This window comes from Xenopus laevis, chromosome 8S, assembly GCF_017654675.1.
Source record: "Xenopus laevis strain J_2021 chromosome 8S, Xenopus_laevis_v10.1, whole genome shotgun sequence".
In the NCBI taxonomy this organism is placed as follows: Eukaryota; Metazoa; Chordata; class Amphibia; order Anura; family Pipidae; genus Xenopus; species Xenopus laevis.
The window spans coordinates 6256908-6276068 of NC_054386.1; the positions used below are offsets into that span (position 1 = coordinate 6256908).

At 41.2% G+C, this 19161-nt stretch overlaps 1 protein-coding gene across 1 annotated transcript in view; it reads left to right on the forward strand.

Moving 5' to 3' along the window:
• The first annotated feature begins 736 nt into the window (after positions 1-736).
• The window catches only part of peli2.S (pellino E3 ubiquitin protein ligase family member 2 S homeolog), a 35848-nt gene continuing 17423 nt past the window's right edge, over positions 737-19161 (forward strand). Inside the window, 1 exon segment of the mRNA NM_001092059.1 lies at positions 737-1148. Within this exon segment, the coding sequence (NP_001085528.1) occupies positions 1072-1148 (77 nt within the window). The 5' untranslated portion in view covers positions 737-1071.

A 19161-nucleotide genomic window follows, 5' to 3' on the forward strand; every position in this document is an offset into this window, starting at 1 on the left:
ACTGAGACACATTCAGTTACATTGAGAAGGAAAAACAGCAGCCTGTCAGAAAGCATTTATCTCCTAAAGTGCAGGCACAAGTCACATGACCAGGGGCAGCTGGGAAACTGACAATATGTCTAGCCCCATGTCAGATTTCAAAACTGAATATAAAAAAATCTGTTTGCTCTTTTGAGAAATGGATTTCAGTGCAGGATTCTGCTGGAGCAGCACTATTAACTGATTCATTTTGAAAAAAAATGTTTTTTCCCATGACAGTATCCCTTTTAAGCTCTAGGCTACTTTGCTTTGTTCCAATGAAGGGGTAACGTCACCTTTGCGGATAAAAATAGAACTGGCCCTTTAAGAGCTCCCGATCCCATTTTACTCTATGTTTACATAACAATATGGACGCTTCCACTGTTCAATTGATCTAGGGGGGGGGGTTTACCTGGCGGAATGTGTCACAGGTTACTGTTTTAGCTTATCCTTACGCTTGTTGGTCAGAGAGCGACTATCATTGACTGCAGCTTGTTTTCCTGAAAGCAACGAGATAGATACAGGGCAGGGAATGTCTTGGGTTTGATTATGCAAACTCCTCCCAGTTCCCTCCCAACGCCTAATCCAGAGTCCTGTTGCCACGGCACTTGGAAAGCAGCAGGGTTCCATTTGTTGTCTAGAGGGGGAGGAGGAAGAAGGTCGCTCCCGCGAGTCATTCGCAGCCTCTCTCTGTTGCTATCGCGTCGGTTGCAGCAGGGCAGGAGGCAGACGCGCGCGGCTTGTTCCTCGGCAGTGTTGCTGTTGTTTTGGGCCGCTGGAGACAGGCCGCGGCGGTGCGGAAGGATTATAACCTCAGCTGGAGCTGGAAGAAACGGCTGTGAGGGCCGAGCGCGGTGGTGTCTATAAGCTGCGCCACAGGGAAGCCTCTTTGCTTCGTGGATTTATCCGCCAACCGGGCTGGTGTGCTGCGGCATCCGGTGTGTATATGAGCTGCCATGGATTAGAGAGGGTGCGGAAGTGGAGCTCCCCGAGGGATTGTACGGCTGGACGGGGACCGTGCATTGGCAGAGGGTGACGGGGACCGTCTTCTCCATGTTTTCCCCCAGTCAGGAGGAACATTGCGCCCCCAGTAAGGAGCCCGTGAAATACGGAGAGCTGGTGGTGCTGGGGTGAGTTGCACTGACGCTGCACAGAGGGCACCTGCCTGTCTCCCAGTGGGACAACACAAATACAGGCCATTTATGGCTTATTACTATGTATAACACTATAAAACAGCAAAGGGGTCGTTCTCCTTTAAATTAACTCTTAGTATGATATACAGGATGGTATTCTGAGACAATTTGCAATTGGGTTTCATTTTTTACTATGTGGGGTTTTTGAGTTATTTTAGCTTTTTATTCAGCAGCTCTCCTGTTTGCAATTTCAGCCATTCAGATCCCTGTCTCTTATTCAAATCGATTCATGGTTGCTAGGGTAATTAGGACCCTAGCAACCATGCCTTGATTTGAATAAGAGACAGGGATATGAATAGGAGAGGCCTGAATAGAAAGACGGATAATAATACATTTGTAGCTTAAGGGTCAGGGCACACGCTTCGATTCGGGGAGATTAGTCACCTGGCGACAAATCTTCTCTTCGGGGCGACTAATCTCCGCAAACTGCCTCCCGCCGGCTAAAATGTAAATCGCCGGCGCAATGGCATTCGGAGCACTAAATTTTCCGTTGCCTCGCGAGGAAACTTCGGAAAACGAGGCGCTCCGAGTGCCATCCTGCCGGCGATTTAAATTCAGTTCGGGGAGATTAGTCGCCCCCCGAAGAAAAGGATCTCCCCGAACCTGAGCGTGTTCCCTGACCCTTACACAGCAGTTGGTTTTAGAATGGGTCAGTGACCCCCATTTGAAAGCTGGAAAGAATCAGAAGAAAAAGTCAAATCATTTTAAAACTATATATAAAAAAAATAAATAATGAGGAACAATTGAAACATTGCTTAGAATCAGCCAATCTGTAACATACTAAAAGTTAACTGAAAGGTGAACCACCCCAAGGAGAATTCAACCCCCATATAATAAAACCCCCTACCCTACATAGTCCCTGCTCCCGCCTGCACAGGTGATAAGTCAATTAATTGCCCCATATGCAGTAATTACCCCTCGTTGCGGAGTAAATGTTTCCGAAAGATCTTTTCGTTATCGTTCGACCAAGATTATCTTGAAACGATCGTTTAAATGTACGATTTGTCCATCAACTAAAAAGACCATTTGAAGCGAGGTTGTCTAGTTAAAGCCAGGAAAACGGAGGGGAGCTGCCTGCTTGGCCCAGCAAACAATTGGACAATAGATTTCACTGTGACCAATGAAAATTTTCTAACTTGGCCGATCAATTTTCTGACCGAAGTCGGACAAAAGAAATCGCTAGATGAACGATCGTTCGATTCCCACTAACCTCACGATAATGTGACGGATTGGTTGGATTGCACTAAAATCGGTTGTTCGTTAAAGAAAAATCTGCGTCTACTGGGACCTTAAACGCAATGGAGCTCACGGGCACCATCTTCAACGCTTCGGCGATCTTCGGAAAGGAAGTGCCGCATCAGCGCATGCGCAGTTGAACAATCTTCCTGTTCCGGACAACTGCGCATGCGACGGAAACAGCCGAAGATCTGGAAGAAGACACAAAGATCAACAAAGCGGTGAAGAATGGCGCCTGTGAGCTCAGCTGCACTTACTCTGCAACGAGGGGTAATAACTGGATATGGGGCAATTAATTGAGTTATCACCTGTGCGGGGCAGCAGCAGGGAGGGGGGACTATGTAGGGTAGTGGGTTTTATTATATAGGGGGTTGAATTCTCCTTTAAGCTGCAGCCTTCAAACTGTTGTTCAACTGCAATTTCTCATCATCCTACCTGCAAGAAGGTTAGTGAGTTGCACTTGGGCATTCCTCATTTAATGTATCCGCTTCTACATGGGCTAGTAAGCCATTCTGTATTGCTGGGGGGCCCACACTCATAAACACTGGCCCAGACAAAGCCAGCAGCTCAACAACAGGTGTTGATATAAAAGTCCAGCAAGATTCCCAGTATATATATTTAGGGTTTCCCAGAGGTGGATTTTTTTTAGAAACATATACACTCCGGCAGAAGAGCTTACACTTTAGTGAGAGGGTGGTTGTTTTCTATAGGGCATATCAGACCTTCCATGGCAAGTAAAGCAGAGAATCGTAAGTGCCAATTAATAGGGCTAGTTCCTAACCATGCTGGTTATTATTGCACAGTTCTCTAAAAGTTTGTGGGGCACTTATAGAGCAGTGGAACTGGCTCAGTACAATAACCAGTGCACAGTAATGTGAATCAGATATAAATCTACTCGAGGCTAAATGATAATGGCCCTGCTCATAACACCTTAAAGGGATCCTGTCATCGGTAAAAATGTTTTTTTTCAAAATGCATCAGTTAAAAGTGCTACTCCAGCAGAATTCTGCACTGAAATCCATTTCTCAAAAGAGCAAACAGATTTTTTTATATTAAATTTTGAAATCTGACATGGGCCTAGACATTTTGTCAATTTCCCAGCTGCCCCATGTCATGTGACTTGTGCCTGCAATTTAGGAGAGAAATGCTTTCTGGCAGGCTGCTGTTTTTCCTTCTCAATGTAACTGAATGTGTCTCAGTGGGACCTGGATTTTACTATTGAGTGCTGTTCTTATATCTACCAGGCAGCTGTTATCTTGTGTTAGGGAGCTGCTATCTGGTTACCTTCCCATTGTTCTTTTGTTTGGCTGCTGGGGGGAAAAAGGGAGGGGATGATATCACTCCAACTTGCAGTACAGCAGTAAAGAGTGATTGAAGTTTATCAGAGCACAAGTCACATGACTTGGGGCAGCTGGGAAATTGACAATATGTCTAGCCCCATTTCAGATTTCAAAATTGAATATAAAAAAATCTGTTTGCTCTTTTGAGAAATGGATTTCAGTGCAGGATTCTGCTGGAGCAGCACTATTAGCTGATTCATTTTGAAAAAATGTTTTTTTCCCGTGACAGTATCCCTTTAAATATACAAGGTTTCCAGCCATTAGTCTTTTTTTGTTGTTGAATTATAATTCTGAGCATTCCCTGCTGATGTTGTATTTCAGTGCTGTCCAACTTTACAGCTTTGCTCTACTGTGATCTTATGATGAGCTGTTCCATGCTTGCAGGCCTGATGATGCCATACATAGAACTCTGTAGAGTGCAAACTGGAGGCCTGAAAACATTTGGGGGCTGCACGTGAGCCTCCAGTAGGGAAGTTCTGCTTCATGTTGGATCATATTGGCATATATATACTCAAGAAGGGATGTGCCACCTTCAAGTCATTGAAGTGCACAGTACAGTTTTCACTAAAAGTCACATACATAAAGTTTATTCTAGCAACAGTTTGAAGGGTTAAATATTTGACATCTATGATCTAGAAAGATAAATATGTTTTTGGCCCAGATGTCAGGCAAACAACACCCACCCCATGTATTCAGTATTGGGAAATCCTTGTACAACAATCCGTAAGTGGGAAATCTGCAGTCTCGTTTTGTGTTTTAACCCTGCTCTTTACTTTGTAACCCTGACCAACAGCCGTTTCAGTGTTGTGCCTGGTTTCATGTTGCAGGGGTTAATTGTGCTGACCAGGCAGGGCAGGTTCTACTTCATTGTGCATCAACCTGCAGCCCTTTTGGAGTTCTTTTCCTATTCGCTCCGGGTGATACTGCTCAGCATTCAGGTTTAGCTTTGTCAAATCAACATACTAATTAATTCATATATAAACCATATATAAAAAAAAGCTTTAGTTGAAGTTATTATTCATAGGTGCAAATGATTGGAAACCTGTTCTAGATAATGTAACTCCCAATGTAGCCTGTATTGGAGCTGGGCAGTATAAGTGGGCGATTACACTGGTTATCAATATAACGGAAGTCATTTTGTTTGCTGTTTTAGGTCTCTATCCCAGGGGTTTTTTCATGCCCCTTCCTTATTCTATGAAATCCAGTATTTCCGGTGTGAGATCCTCAAACATCTGGATTCCTATTTCTGCTGCATGTTATTGTTTACCTATACGTAATGCTGCAGAGTTTCTCCATATTGCTGTAGCACAAGAAGGGGGTGGAAATATTTGAATACAATTACATATAAATGCAATTCAGGAGAAATGGGATATATTGTTAATTTTTTTTTGCTGCTTGCCTTTCCTTTTATGTCATTGGATTGGTAAAGTGCTGGGGAAATTACAAAACCCCACGCACAGTAACGTGCTCTGTGTGTGTTTCTCCCTTTTTCTGATTGGAACAGTCTGGTGAGCGGATTGTTCCAAGATAAATAGTGAGGGGTAAGATTGGTAAATGCAAGTTTTATGCACATATATGTCATTATCACCCAAGCAGTAACCTATTTTGCAGGCCTGTGCAAACCGCCTATTATATATGTGACAGCTGGGACGTGGTGTATTTATGATTTACTTAAAGGGCTCAAGGCCTGGCCCTGAGCACTTCAGATCAGATTTAGAAGAGATTTCCTAACTGACATGCAGATGAAATGATGCTGCTGTTTCACTTTTAAGTGCTGGTAGGAAAGAAAGAATTAGGAAGGAATTTAGCAAATATTTTAGGCTTGGCTTTTGATGAGAGCAATGTGCTCTGGTATTTTATTTACCACTAAGGTATTTTATTTAGCCCACCCCCTCCATCTGCTATTGCATAAGCAGCAGCTTTTCAAGAGTGAAACGGAATCATGGAAAAGTGAAAGCAACAATGCCGATTACTGGAATTCAGTTTAATGAGACATATGCTTGATTTTAGAGACACCTTCAGGCTGACCTCTATTAAAGGAAAACTATACCCCCCAAACAATTTAGGTCTCTATTAAAAGATATTGCATAAAACAGCTCATGTGTAAAACCCTGCTTCATGTAAATGAACCATTATCATAATAATATACTTTTTTAGTAGTATGTGCCATTGGGTAATCATAAATAGAAAATTGCCATTTTAAAAAATAAGGGCCGCCCCCTGAGATCGTAAGATTCACTGTACTCACATACAAACCACATGTTAGGTCACATGAGCCAATTAACAGACAGAGTTCTGCCTTTTGCTTCCTCACTTCTTCCTGTTACAGTTAGTGTTGTAGTATTTCTGGTCAGGTGATCTCTGAGGCAGCACAGATAGAGTCACGAAATGGTGGTTCAAGGCAAGAGATGTAAAAGGGCAATATTTATGTAAATATATATTCCAGTTTGGTAAGATTCTTTAATATGTCATTCAATTTGATATAAACTATCTGTTGCTTAAGTATTCATTTTGGGGGTATAGTTTTCCTTTAACTAGAAACTAGAGGTAGAGTGGACATGGAAATAGTCCAATGTAAAACAAAACTCAGCAGTAAAACAATGAACATTAGTATAGGTGCTGGTAATATATATATATATATATATATATATATATATATATATATATATATATATATATATATATATATATATATATATATATATATATATATATATATATATATACTGCATTATCATATTTATTTAAGGATCCATGTTTCTGTCTCCAATGTGATATATTTTCCTGTTTATTTCTTTTAAAGGTGTTGTTCACCTTCCAAACACTTTAAGTTCACATTATTTCAGATTGTTCACCAGGTATAAATACTTTTTTTGCAATTACTTTCCATGTTTTGTTTTTGACTTTTTCCAAAAGATGTTTAGGACACACAGTAGATAACAGATAAGTACTACTATAGTTTTATAAACAAGTTGCTGTGTATCCATGGGGGCAGCCATTCAAGCACAGGATACACAGTAGATAACAGATAAGTACTACTATAGTTTATATAAACAAGCTGCTGTTTAGCCATGGGGGCAGCCATTCAAGCACAGGATACACAGTAGATAACAGATAAGTACTACTATAGTTTATATAAACAAGCTGCTGTGTAGCCATGGGGACAGCCATTCAAGCACAGGATACACAGTAGATCACAGATAAGTACTACTATAGTTTATATAAACAAGCTGCTGTTTAGCCAGGGGGCAGCCATTCAAGCACAGGATACACAGTAGATAACAGATAAGTACTACTATAGTTTATATAAACAAGCTGCTGTGTAGCCATGGGGACAGCCATTCAAGCACAGGATACACAGTAGATCACAGATAAGTACTACTATAGTTTATATAAACAAGCTGCTGTTTAGCCAGGGGGCAGCCATTCAAGCACAGGATACACAGTAGATAACAGATAAGTACTACTATAGTTTATATAAACAAGCTGCTGTGTAGCCATGGGGACAGCCATTCAAGCACAGGATACACAGTAGATCACAGATAAGTACTACTATAGTTTATATAAACAAGCTGCTGTTTAGCCAGGGGGCAGCCATTCAAGCACAGGATACACAGTAGATAACAGATGCACTCCCATCATATTCTATTGCAGATCATATGTTATCTGCTAAGTATCCTGTGTATTTTCTCCTTTTTTAGCTTAAATGGCTGCCCCATGGCTACATAGTGGCTTATTTACATACTGTAAACTATAGTAGTCTTTATAAAGCAAATACATATTTACCAATGCATAACAACAGTACATTATATTTTAATTACTTTAAAATGCTTTTTCTGTGTTACTGTTCCTTTGATAAAACTCAGATTCTTCACAGTAGGGACAAATTTAAAAAATGTACCAGCTAAATGTATCAATTTAGAACAGTTTACAGAGTTTGTTACCTTCTAGAGCTGCTTCAAAAAAACTTTGAACTTCAATTTGAGAGAAATGGTCTCAAATAGCAAATATAAAGTATTTGAAAAAAAGTCTCTTTCTGGTGAACTATCCAAAAACAACTGAACTGAAAACAAGTAGATATTCTACTTTCTTCGTATCGTTGAGAATTCCACAATTCCATTTTGCAACCATTCCTCTTGTTTTAGTGATCCTAGCTGAAGTATCTGGCTTTGCCTGAGAAATGTAATGTTTGCACTTTAGAGTAATAGAATTAAAAAAAAAAGCAGCATTTGTCAGCAATATTATGGAATGTTAGTGTTATTGGCCTTTGCTAGGTAGTTGGGCCTTTATCCAGCTTTATCCAGTCCTTTTGATTGCCACTACTTGTGCCTGTGATAAAGAAGTTGCTGCTCTCCTTATATCGCTTGCTATTTAGTGGAATGTATCGTAATACTGGTTTCCCTGGCATCTACTAGTGTTAGGTAATACAGAGTGTAAGTAGCTTTGCAGGGTGAAGGTTTATTGCTCTTGTTTAAAGGAGAAGGAAAGGATAAAACTAAGTAAGCCTTATCAGAAAGGTCCATCTAAATATACCAGTAAACCCCCAAAGTAATGCTGCTCTGAGTCCCCTCTCAAAAGAAACACAGCATTTCTTTCCTTTTATTGTGTACTCATGGACTTCTGTATCAGACTTCCTGCCTTCAGCTTAAACCTCATTGCCCTGGGCAAGAGCATGCTCAGTTTGCTCCTCTTCCCCCGCCCCCTCCCTTCTCTACTGTAATCTGAGCCCAGAGCAGGGAGAGACTCAGGCAGGAAGTGATGTCACACCAAGTTAATACTGCAGCTCCTATCCTAAACAAACAGAGAGTTTCTAGAGCTTTTTACTCGGGTATGGTAAAACATTCTATAGAATAAATATAGCATTCTAGCTTGCACTATTGCAGCTAATCTATTGGCAATAAAATGCCTCCGTAGCTTTCCTTCTCCTTTAATATCTGTAACAACTAATAACATGCTAACCTAACAATAGACTAGATATGCTAATACAGTAACCCAGATTCCAGTACATAAGAATTGTAAAGGTCTTCTGAAGTTGCTAGTCTTTATAATGTAGCTTAAATTTAAGCATTTTGGCGCTATAACTATGGATGTTCCAGCAAGCCCCCAATATAACAGCAAAACATGCTTTTCACACTTAATTACCCATTTTAAGACTTTTTATTACAACTAGAAGATGCTGAGAATACAAATACCAAGTTTAAATCTGGTTCCACTTTATTTTCATAGTCATGGGGCTGCTATGCCTTTGCCCGCAGCTAGCAGCCATGTTCCAGTGGATTTAGAAGCCCACAACCTTCCTGCATGGCTCTCCTTCACCAAGTCTCTTTGTGCATTGCATTGCCATTGAGAGACCCATTTATCATTATTTTATGCCTCCGGATCACTGTATTTTATGCCAGGAATTAAAAAAAAATAATAAAAAAAAACAAAAAGAAAGAAGCAGATTGCTGCAGGATTGCTTTTTTTTCATAGCATTTTCAAGCAGCTGCTGTTTTTTTTAGGGATGCACCGAATCCAGGACTCGGCCTTTTCCAGCAGGATTCGGCCGAATCCTTCAGCCTGGCCGAACGGAATTCAATTTGCATAAGCATGAATTTGCATAAGCAAATGAGGGGGGGGGGGAGGGAAATCGCGTGACTTTTTGTCACAAACAAGGAAGTAAAAAATGTTTTCCCCTTTCCACCCCTAATTTGCATATGCAAATTCGGCCGTATCTTTCACAAAGGATTCGGGGGGTTCGGCCGAATCCAAAATAGTTGATTCGGAGCATCCCTAGTTTTTTTACATGAAATACCTAAATATTATACAATATATATTAAATATATATTATATAGTAGCTTGGGGTACATGGAATGTTGGCTCTGCTGCTCTGTCTGAGGACCAAGTATGGGAAGCACAAGGCCTTTAACTTCAATGGATTAGGGCTTTTGGCTTTAGATAATGGTAAGGTAGCCCCATGACTGTTAAATCAAAGCAGCATTGAAGTTGTCTCACGGAGGCAACTTCAGGCGACTATGGAAAACGCATTGCCGCGTGTGCTTGAGCACAGGCAAATTTTCATTATAGCCTATGAGGAAACACGCTGAGGCAGTTTTTCGCTCAGAAGACGAGGCGATTAGTCACCAGGCTACAAAATCTCCACGAATCTCCTTGTGTGAACTAACCCTAAAGCAGTTTACTTAGAGGCAATTTCACATGATTATGGGATTGGTATTTTTGGTTGTTTTTAAATAACAGTCGGGCAACAAAAATGTCCTGTGTCCAATTACCCTAAAGAGCAATATAGTTTATACTGTGATTTCTTTTAGCAACAGGATTGTTTGTTGTTCATTAGCAAGTGACCCCTTTAAAGCGAATTGTCCTTGTTTACTCTGAGATGAAGAAAAGTCCAGCAACTTCCACTGTTGTGTTGTTTCTAGCCACCATTTCCCCAGAAGTCTTGCATAAAACAAATGTTATCCTACATAAAATAAATATCAAAGAAGTTGTGGACAATATTTTTGTTTGCTGAGCAGGTCGACTAATCTCGCGAGTTGACTTCCGCCGGCTAGAATCGAAATCGCCAGCGGGATGGCACTTAAGAGTGCTAAGTCTTCCAAAGTCGCCCAAAATTTCCTTGTGAGTCAACTTCGGGTGACTTCGGAAAACGAATCACTTTGAGTGCCATTTCACCGGAGATTTATATTATAGCCGGCGGGAAGGCAGTTCGGGGAGATTAGTTGCCCGAAGAAGAGGTGATTTGTCGCCGGGCGAATGAATCTCGTCGAATCTCCACGTGTCTCTTTCCTTAAAAAGATTGTTCACCTTCCAAACACTTTTTTTTCCTGTTTAGTTGTTTTCAGATTGTTCACCAGAAATAGACTTTTTTTCATCTGCTTTCCATTTTAAATTTTTTATTAAGGCCCCCATAAAGTTTTTTTTGTAAAAAAAAATTGATGATCAGGGCCCCCCTACAAGTTAAAAAAAAAAAAAAAAAAAAAAAAAAAATTGGTGGTAGGGCCCCCCTAAAAGTTTTTAAAAAAAAAAAAAAAAAAACATTGGGCCCCCTTACAAGTAAAAAAAAAAAAATTGGTGCCCCAGAGAATATTTAAAAAAAAAACATTAAAAACTGCTGTTTGCTTCAGAAACACTACTATTGTTTATATAAATAATCTTCTGTGTAGCAATGGGGGCAGCCATTCATAGGAGAAAAGGCTCAGGTTACACAGCAGAGCTCTGTAGAACATAATGGTGTTATCTGTTATCAAAAATGCAAATAACTTGTTGCCACAAACCGTATAAATCAGTGATAGCTCAATCCAACAGTGATCTGGGTTTGCCACGTCCAGAAAAGCGATATCATGTAGAAAATGATTTCACTGGAGAGCTTTTTTAGTGAAACAGTGAAGACGTTTATTCAAGATGCATTAAAGCACTACATGTTTCGGACCTTCTGCACCAGAAGAAGGACCCTAGAGGTCCGAAACATGTAGTGCTTTAATGCACCTTGAATAAACGTCTTCACTGTTTCACTAAAAAAGCTCTCCAGTGAAATCTTCATTTTCTACATGTTATCTGTTGTCCACTACTTATCCTGTGCCATATAGCCTTTTTTTCAATTTCCACCATTGCTACACAGCAGCTTGTTTATATGAACTATAGTAGTGTTTCTGAAGCAAACAGTTCAGTTTTACCAGTTCAGAGCAACACTACATGATATCTTTATCACTTTAAAACTCTTTAAATTTTTTGGTGTTACTGTTCCTTTAACTAAAGTCTTCTAATTCAGTGATAAAAACAAATATTCCTTTAGCTGCAGAGAATAAATCTTTATCTGCTTCAAGATCTGTTACTTGTGAGTCAACTATGGCTGTGTTTGTGCATGTGATAAAGCTTGTGCCCATGTGGCTGCCTTTTGATGGTGGTTTTAACAAACTGATACAGCAGATGAACAAATACATTTGCAGCTCTTTGTGTTTGCAGATGCTCTTGTTGCACAATCCCTGCTGTTTAAAAAGAAAGACACTGCTTTGCCATTTATAAATCAAGCAACAATACCACTGCAATCGATTCTCAGGTCCTTTTCTAGACTAATACTGGGCTGGATGGAAGGCAGTAAAGCAGACGTGATGAAAAACAAGTCCAAGGCAGATGTTAAGGGGAAAAATAAACATTTTGATTGTGTTCCAGGAAGTAGGCTGGTATGAGGCCATATGTATACACAGTGTTACTTGTCTTTATAACAATAGAACCCCTAAAGTACTGCTACGTAGAGCTACTCATTTAAGGCCACTATTCAGGTACAATATTGTATGCTGGTTATGTGATCCTGACCGATACATATGTAAGGGTATGGGACCTATTATCCAGAATGCTTGGGACCTGGAGCTTTCTGGATAACAGATCTTTGCGGAATTTGGATTTTCATACCTTAAAGGAAAACTATACCCCCAAAATGAACACTTAAGCAACAGATAGTTTGTCAAATTAAGTAGCATGTTAAAGAATCTTACCAAACTGGAATATATATTTAAGTAAATATTGCCCTTTTACTCTCTTGCCTTAAACCATTTTGTGATGGCCTGTGTGCTGCCTCAGAGATCACCTGACCAGAAATACTGCAGCTCTAACTGTAACAGGAAGAGATCACCTGACCAGAAATACTGCAGCTCTAACTGTAACAGGAAGAGATCACCTGTCCAGAAATACTGCAGCTCTAACTGTAACAGGAAGAGATCACCTGACCAGAAATACTGCAGCTCTAACTGTAACAGGAAGAGATCACCTGACCAGAAATACTGCAGCTCTAACTGTAACAGGAAGAGATCACCTGACCAGAAACACTGCAGCTCTAACTGTAACTGGAAGAGATTACCACAGAAATACTACAACTCTTAAGGTGGCCATACACGGGCTGATAAAAGCCGCTGACAGACCAAGTTGGCAGCTTATTGGCCCGTGTATGGGGCCCCCCGACGGGCTTCCCCGATCGAGATCTGGCCGAAAGTCGGCCAGATCTCGATAGGATAGGACATCCCCATGCGTTGGGATCCGATCGTTGGGCCCTAGGGCCCACGATCGGATCAGCCCGATATTTCCCACCTCAAGGTGGGCATATCGGAGAGAGATCTGCTTGTTTGGTGACATTGCCAAACGAGCGGATCTCTCCGTGTATGGCCACCTTAACTGTAACAGGAAGAAGTGTGGAAGCAAAAGACAGAACTCTGTCTGTTAATTGGCTCATGTGACTTAATAAGTAAAGTTTGTTTGGTGTGTTTGTGTGCACCGTGAATCAGAATCCCAGGGGGACCCCCTTATTTTTTAAAATTACAGTTTTCTATTTATGATTACCCAATTGCACATACTACTAAAAAAGTATATTATTATGAAAATGGTTTATTTACATGAAGCAGGGTTTTACATATGAGCTGTTATATGCAATATATTTTTTATATAAAACATTGTTTGAGGGGTACAGTTCTTCTTTAAGTCTCCTAGTAAATCATGCAAACATTAAATGAACCCAATAGGCTGGTTTTGCTTCCAATAAGGATTAGTTGTATCTTAGTTGGGATCAAGTACAATCTACTGTTTTATAATTTTTAACAATTTGGATTATTTGGATAAAACTGAGTCTATGGTAGACAGCCTTTCCGCAAATTCTGTGTTCTGGGTTTCTGGATAACTGATCCCATATCTGTACTATGGATATTGGTCATTTCATCATTTGGGCATGTTTGAAATTTGAATCTACCAATGCACCATGTTGGCCTGTGTTTGGTGCATTAGCAGATAAGCAAGTGAAGAGAAGCCACAGCTCTTGTCTCAACTATTTTTTTGAGCTGTCCGCACCAGAACAATACAGTGAAAAGACCCTCATACAGTATGTATCCATCAATTAAGCTTGTGGTCAGATACTGGATACGGTTGGAGGCCATACAGGGTCAGTACTGTATGTCTGCCTTAAAGGGGAAGGAAACCTAGTCGGCGCAAACCCCCCTCCCGTTTGTTGCACACCCTCCCTCCTCCCCCCTGGCCTACCAGTCCCGCTGGGCAAATGCCCCTAACTTGTTCACAGACGACATCTTCTTCCACGTGATCTTCTTCCTGCTTTGAACGGCGCATGCGCAATAGGATCATTTCGCCAGTACGATCTACTGCGCATGCGCGTGACTTTTGGCGCATGCGCAGTAGATCCGTACCGGCGAAATGATCCTACTGCGCATGCGCCAAAACGCCGTTCACAGCAGGAAGAAGATCGCGTGGAAGAAGATGTCGTCTGTTAACTCCCTGGACTGGACCTGCGCAGAAGGGTAAGTAACAAGTTCGGGGCATTTGCCCAACGGGACGGGTAGGTCAGGGGGAGGAGGGAGGTTGGCCAACAAACGGGAGGAGGGGTGGGGGCTTTGCGCCGACTAGGTTTCCTTCCCCTTTAAATCAAATGGCACATAAGATGTTTCTTCAGGGATGTATTCAGTTGGTTGAGAAGTGCCAGTACTGATGAGTCTTGGCATAAACATACTCCAGTGCTTGTTTTCGGGCAGAGCACTGCGTGTCCTAGCCTAAGAGTAGAACTGGATGCACAACTTTCTCTCATAATTATAGATAAAAATCTGCTGAGGAATTCATTAATTAATGAAATAATGTAGGTTTACCCTATCATCCTCTTAGCACTAGAGTGAAATAAAATCTATGTGGCTAATTGTAATTTTTTCTTTTCAGCACTTTGGAATATGCTGCACTTTATAAACACTTAATTAGATATGTGTGCGAACTGCACTGGTTTCTATGCCACAATTGAATATATTCCAGCTCTCTGCTTATGGTTGTTAGAAGTACCCAATGCGGGATAAATAGGCTTCTGCACCAGTGGTGCCCCACAGAGATCCCATACATGAAGTTTCCTTGAAAACTGCACTGTTGTTTGTGCATGGATGTTTTGCTGTCCCAATTGGTGAATATTCTGGTAACTTCCTACTCAGTAACTTTGAATGCAAAATGAGTTGCACGGTGCATATTAATACACTTGTTATAAGGCTCATAGCACAATGTTTGTTGCTGCCCCCCTCCTGTGTAGCATCAGCTTATATTACAGCCAGGGAAGCTCATTTTCTGCTGGATAATTAGTGACGAGCCCTAAGCTTAGCTTCTCAACAGCCAATCAGAGCCCACTGAGCATGTGAGTGTCACAGACACTTTCCAAGATGGTGACCCCCTGTGACAAGTTTGAAGTCCTGGATCATTGCTGCTATTGACAAGCTGAAACTTTAGGCCGGTGCAATAAATTCACTATATAAAGTATGGCATTTTTAACCATATTCATTTTTAGGGTTTAGTTCTCCCTTAACAGACATTTTTCCCAGAGGGCACCCATTAGCCCCATGTTCTCTATTTATGAGATGAGTACATTTTCAGTCTGTGTAGGTCCATCTTCTCTTTATAGATGAAAATGTGTTCAGGCCCTCCCTTATAGCTCATAACACAAATAGTTGTAATAAGTCAAATAGTTGTAACACCCACTGTGTAAAACAGGCAGGGTCAGACTGGGCCGGCGGAACACTTGGAAAAAACCTGGTGGGCCCTGGCTCCCGTCGGCGGAGACCCGCTCCCTGTTCGGACTAGGGATGCACCAAATCCAGGATTCGGGATTCGGCCAGGATTTGGCATTTTTCAGCAGGATTCGGATTCGGCCTAATCCTTCTGCCCAGCCGAACGGAATCCTAATTTATGTATGCAAATTAGGGGCGGGGATGGAAATTGCGGGACTTTTTGTCAAAACGAGGAAGCAAAACATTTTTCCACTTCCCGCATGTTTCGGTATTCATCAGAATCTTAAAGGTCAAGGAAAGGCAAAAAAATAAAATCCCATTTTTAGTTTCTTTAATGAAAAAGAAACCTATCTCCAATATACTTTAATTAAAAAATGTGTACCGTGTTTATAAGAAACCTGACTGTATGCAGTGAAATTCTCCCTTCATTTACTGCTGTGGATAGGAATTGTCAGACGGTCCCTAACTGCTGAGCAGGGAAACAATCATACTTATGAACAGCAGGGGGAGCCCTCGCCTTCCCAGCCATGCAGAACTCAAGCAGCTTTGTTTATGACGATCCCTAAGCAGCCCAGACCACACTGAGCATGTGCAGGGTCAGGGGCAGGCAAAGATGTTTAACAAAGTTACAAGATGACAGCCCCCGGTGGCCAACTTTGAAAGCATAAATTATTTGTTTGATTAGGCTTGTGGTGCAGTTAGTTCATGCTTATGTTTAGTATACAAAATACAGCATTTCTAGCCTTATTCTATTTTACACTTTCCTTGTCCTTTAAGCAAAGGATTCGGGTGTTCGGCAGAATCCAAAATAGTGGATTCGGTGCATCCCTAGATCGGACAAAAATAAAAAAAAAATTGCGGTACGGCGCGCCAGATTTTGCACATGCGCACGGGCCCCTGAGGTTTGGAACCCGGTGGGCCCCAAATACGCCAGTCCGACCCTGAATAGAGGAGAACAAATATGCAATCACATGCAGTCTCCCTTGTTGGCTCTGAGGCTTGGCCCTTAGATCTTAGAATAGCCACTGTGTTCTAATGCATGCACCAGTTGGCCACTATGAATGGTGGGAGCCTGGTTATTTTTCCCATTGCTTTAGAGGAAAAAGCCGATATTTAGGTTACAAACCTCTGTTTTGCTGCCACCCAATGTCTAAAGCAGGTTAGCTGGCAGACAAATAGCTGCTGCAGCTGCTTCCCAAATATAGTGTTCCTTGTCGCTGTTATTTAAGCATACTGAAGTGTTGACGCTGCATACGTGGGCAAGATCTATCCATGTTTACAAATGTGTATTTAAAAATAACCTTCAGCAGTTTTTGGTCGTGCTACTTGCTTAAAAATAAATCTGCAGCTCTTCATGTTCTTGATATCATGGAAGGACTGCATTGCTAAAATGCATCGTATAGATGAACATTCTATATTGCACAAACATTTTTATATTATAATACAAGTTAAGATCAGTCACGGTGCATATATTGTACAAGCCAGAGGAAACTATTAACACTGGAATTATTATTCCACCTGGAGACCTGAGGAGCAGACGTGGCCCTCTTAAGTAATTTTATAGTTTACAGCCTGCTTAAAGGGCCAGTAACACCAGAAAAAAATGCCCTAAAGGAATCAACATTTTAAGCTATTTTTTACTCTTGAAGATTTTGTGATATTTTTGTTAAGCTTTTTGGGGCATGAAATTTGAAGACCTAAAAGTGTCCTACAACAGACAACAGATAAAAGTTGGCTAAGCAAAACAGATCTAATGACAAACACACTGCAGTGAAAATCGGGGAAACATTTTGACATGCACCGGAAAGGAATGAAAACTATCGCAGATCAAAGTCATTTTCATTTTTTTGTTTCTTATTCTCGTAGTATTACAGGAAATTCTTTGAAGTTTTATTATTGCTGGGCCTCATGTTTTATATTGAATAATTGCCCCACTAAATAGGTAAATTGAACATTTTTGTTGAAAGCCATTCTTTTTTTAAATAGCAAAGTCTTGCATGCCACTATCTAGTTGCTCTAGTTTTCTCTTGTCTGCAGTGTAAGTACTAAAGGTGGCCAAACACTATAAGACCTGCTCATTTTGTAAGTTCACCAAACGAGCTGATCTTTCTCCTGATATGCTCACCAAAGACAGGCCAATACCGGGCCAACGACCGGATTACAGCGATGGGGATGGGTGCCAACGGGACATGGACCACATCAACTAGCTGAGGCTGTCCTTGAACACGGGCCTAATCAAACCTGACGATCTATACATTTTTGGGCAGATATCAGTTGGGGAGGCCCTTTGGAAGGCCCCATACATGTGCAGATACGCTGCCAAATAGGTCTACAGGACCCAAATCGGCAGCTTAAATCTGCCAGAGTAACAAATTTAGCATCAACACTATTAATAGGTTTTAACTGTTTTGGAAGTGGCCTAAAGGTGGCCATACACGGGCTGATAAAAGGTGGTCCTCAGACAGGCTTCCCTAATCGATATCTGGCCGAAAGATGTCGATCGAACGGGACTCAAAATCCCGTTGGATCGCGGACCGCATTTTTTCGTTGATACAGTCCCGCGATCCGACCGTCCGTTTACCCATCGTTATGATCCGATCGTTGTGCCCTAGGGCTCATGATTGGATCAGCCTGATATCACCCACCTCAAGGTGGGCATATCGGGGAGAGATACGCTCGTTTGGCGACATCACCAACTTTCATTACAGAATCTTTAAGTCAGTACTGTTTAACTGCTGTACTCTTTAGCATATAGTCCTTTGTGGTTCCAGTTAGGCTGACCCATGTCTTAACTTACCATCCAATGCACAAACCCATAAGTGACATGACTCCAAAAGTAGATCAACCCGGAAATGGAAAATATTGGGGAAATATCAGGGGTAAATATCAAGTGGGGGGGCAGGGTTCACTGGCGCACTTTAGGAGAGTACCCACTTTACTGCTTTGCCGGTATTCTGTGGGTACCCGCTGGTACCTGATACAATGCAGGGTTCTACCATAGGAGGCAGTAGAGTTTGTGGTTTGATATTTATAAAGGACTCGGCTTGACCATGGGAAATTGCTAATTGTGGCATTTTCCTTCATTTAAGATGATCTCTGCGAGTAATGTAATTTACTGGTGGCAATTCTGATGTTGCAAAGGGGATGACATTTTTGTTGCCTGTGTAGATCAAACCATGGACAACAAGTCTTACCATGTTCCATCACCTTTGAACAGTGCTCCTTTAACATTCCTTTACAGGCAGTATACCTCCTTTTTTAACATTAGTTTAATAATTAGGACTTGTGCTGTACATACTTTTGCCTGTTGTTTTAATTAGGCAGTATTTATGCTTTTTATTATTTCTTGTACAGGTATAGGACCGGTTATCCAGAATGTTCGGGACCTGGGGTTTTCCGGATAACGGATCTTTCTGTAATTTGGGTCTCCATGCCTTAAGTCTACTAGAAATTAATTTAAACATTAAATAAACCGAATAGGCTGGTTTTGCTTGCAATAGGCAGGATTGATTATATCTTAGTTGGGATCTAGTACAAGATACTGTTTGGATAATTTGGATTATTTGGAATAAATGGAGTCTATGGGAGATGGCCATTTCATAATTCGGAGCTTTCTGGATATCGGGTTTCCGGAGAAGGGATCCTATACCTGTACTAAACTAAACAGCCTCAGCTACTATGTGACCATATTAGGACTTGTTATATATGTAGAGAAGCACCGAATCCACTATTTTGGATTCAGCCAAACTCCCGAATCCTTCATGAAAATTTGGCCTATTACCGAACTGAATCCGAATCCTAATTTGCATATGCAAATTCGGGTGGGAAGGGAACATTTTTTTACTT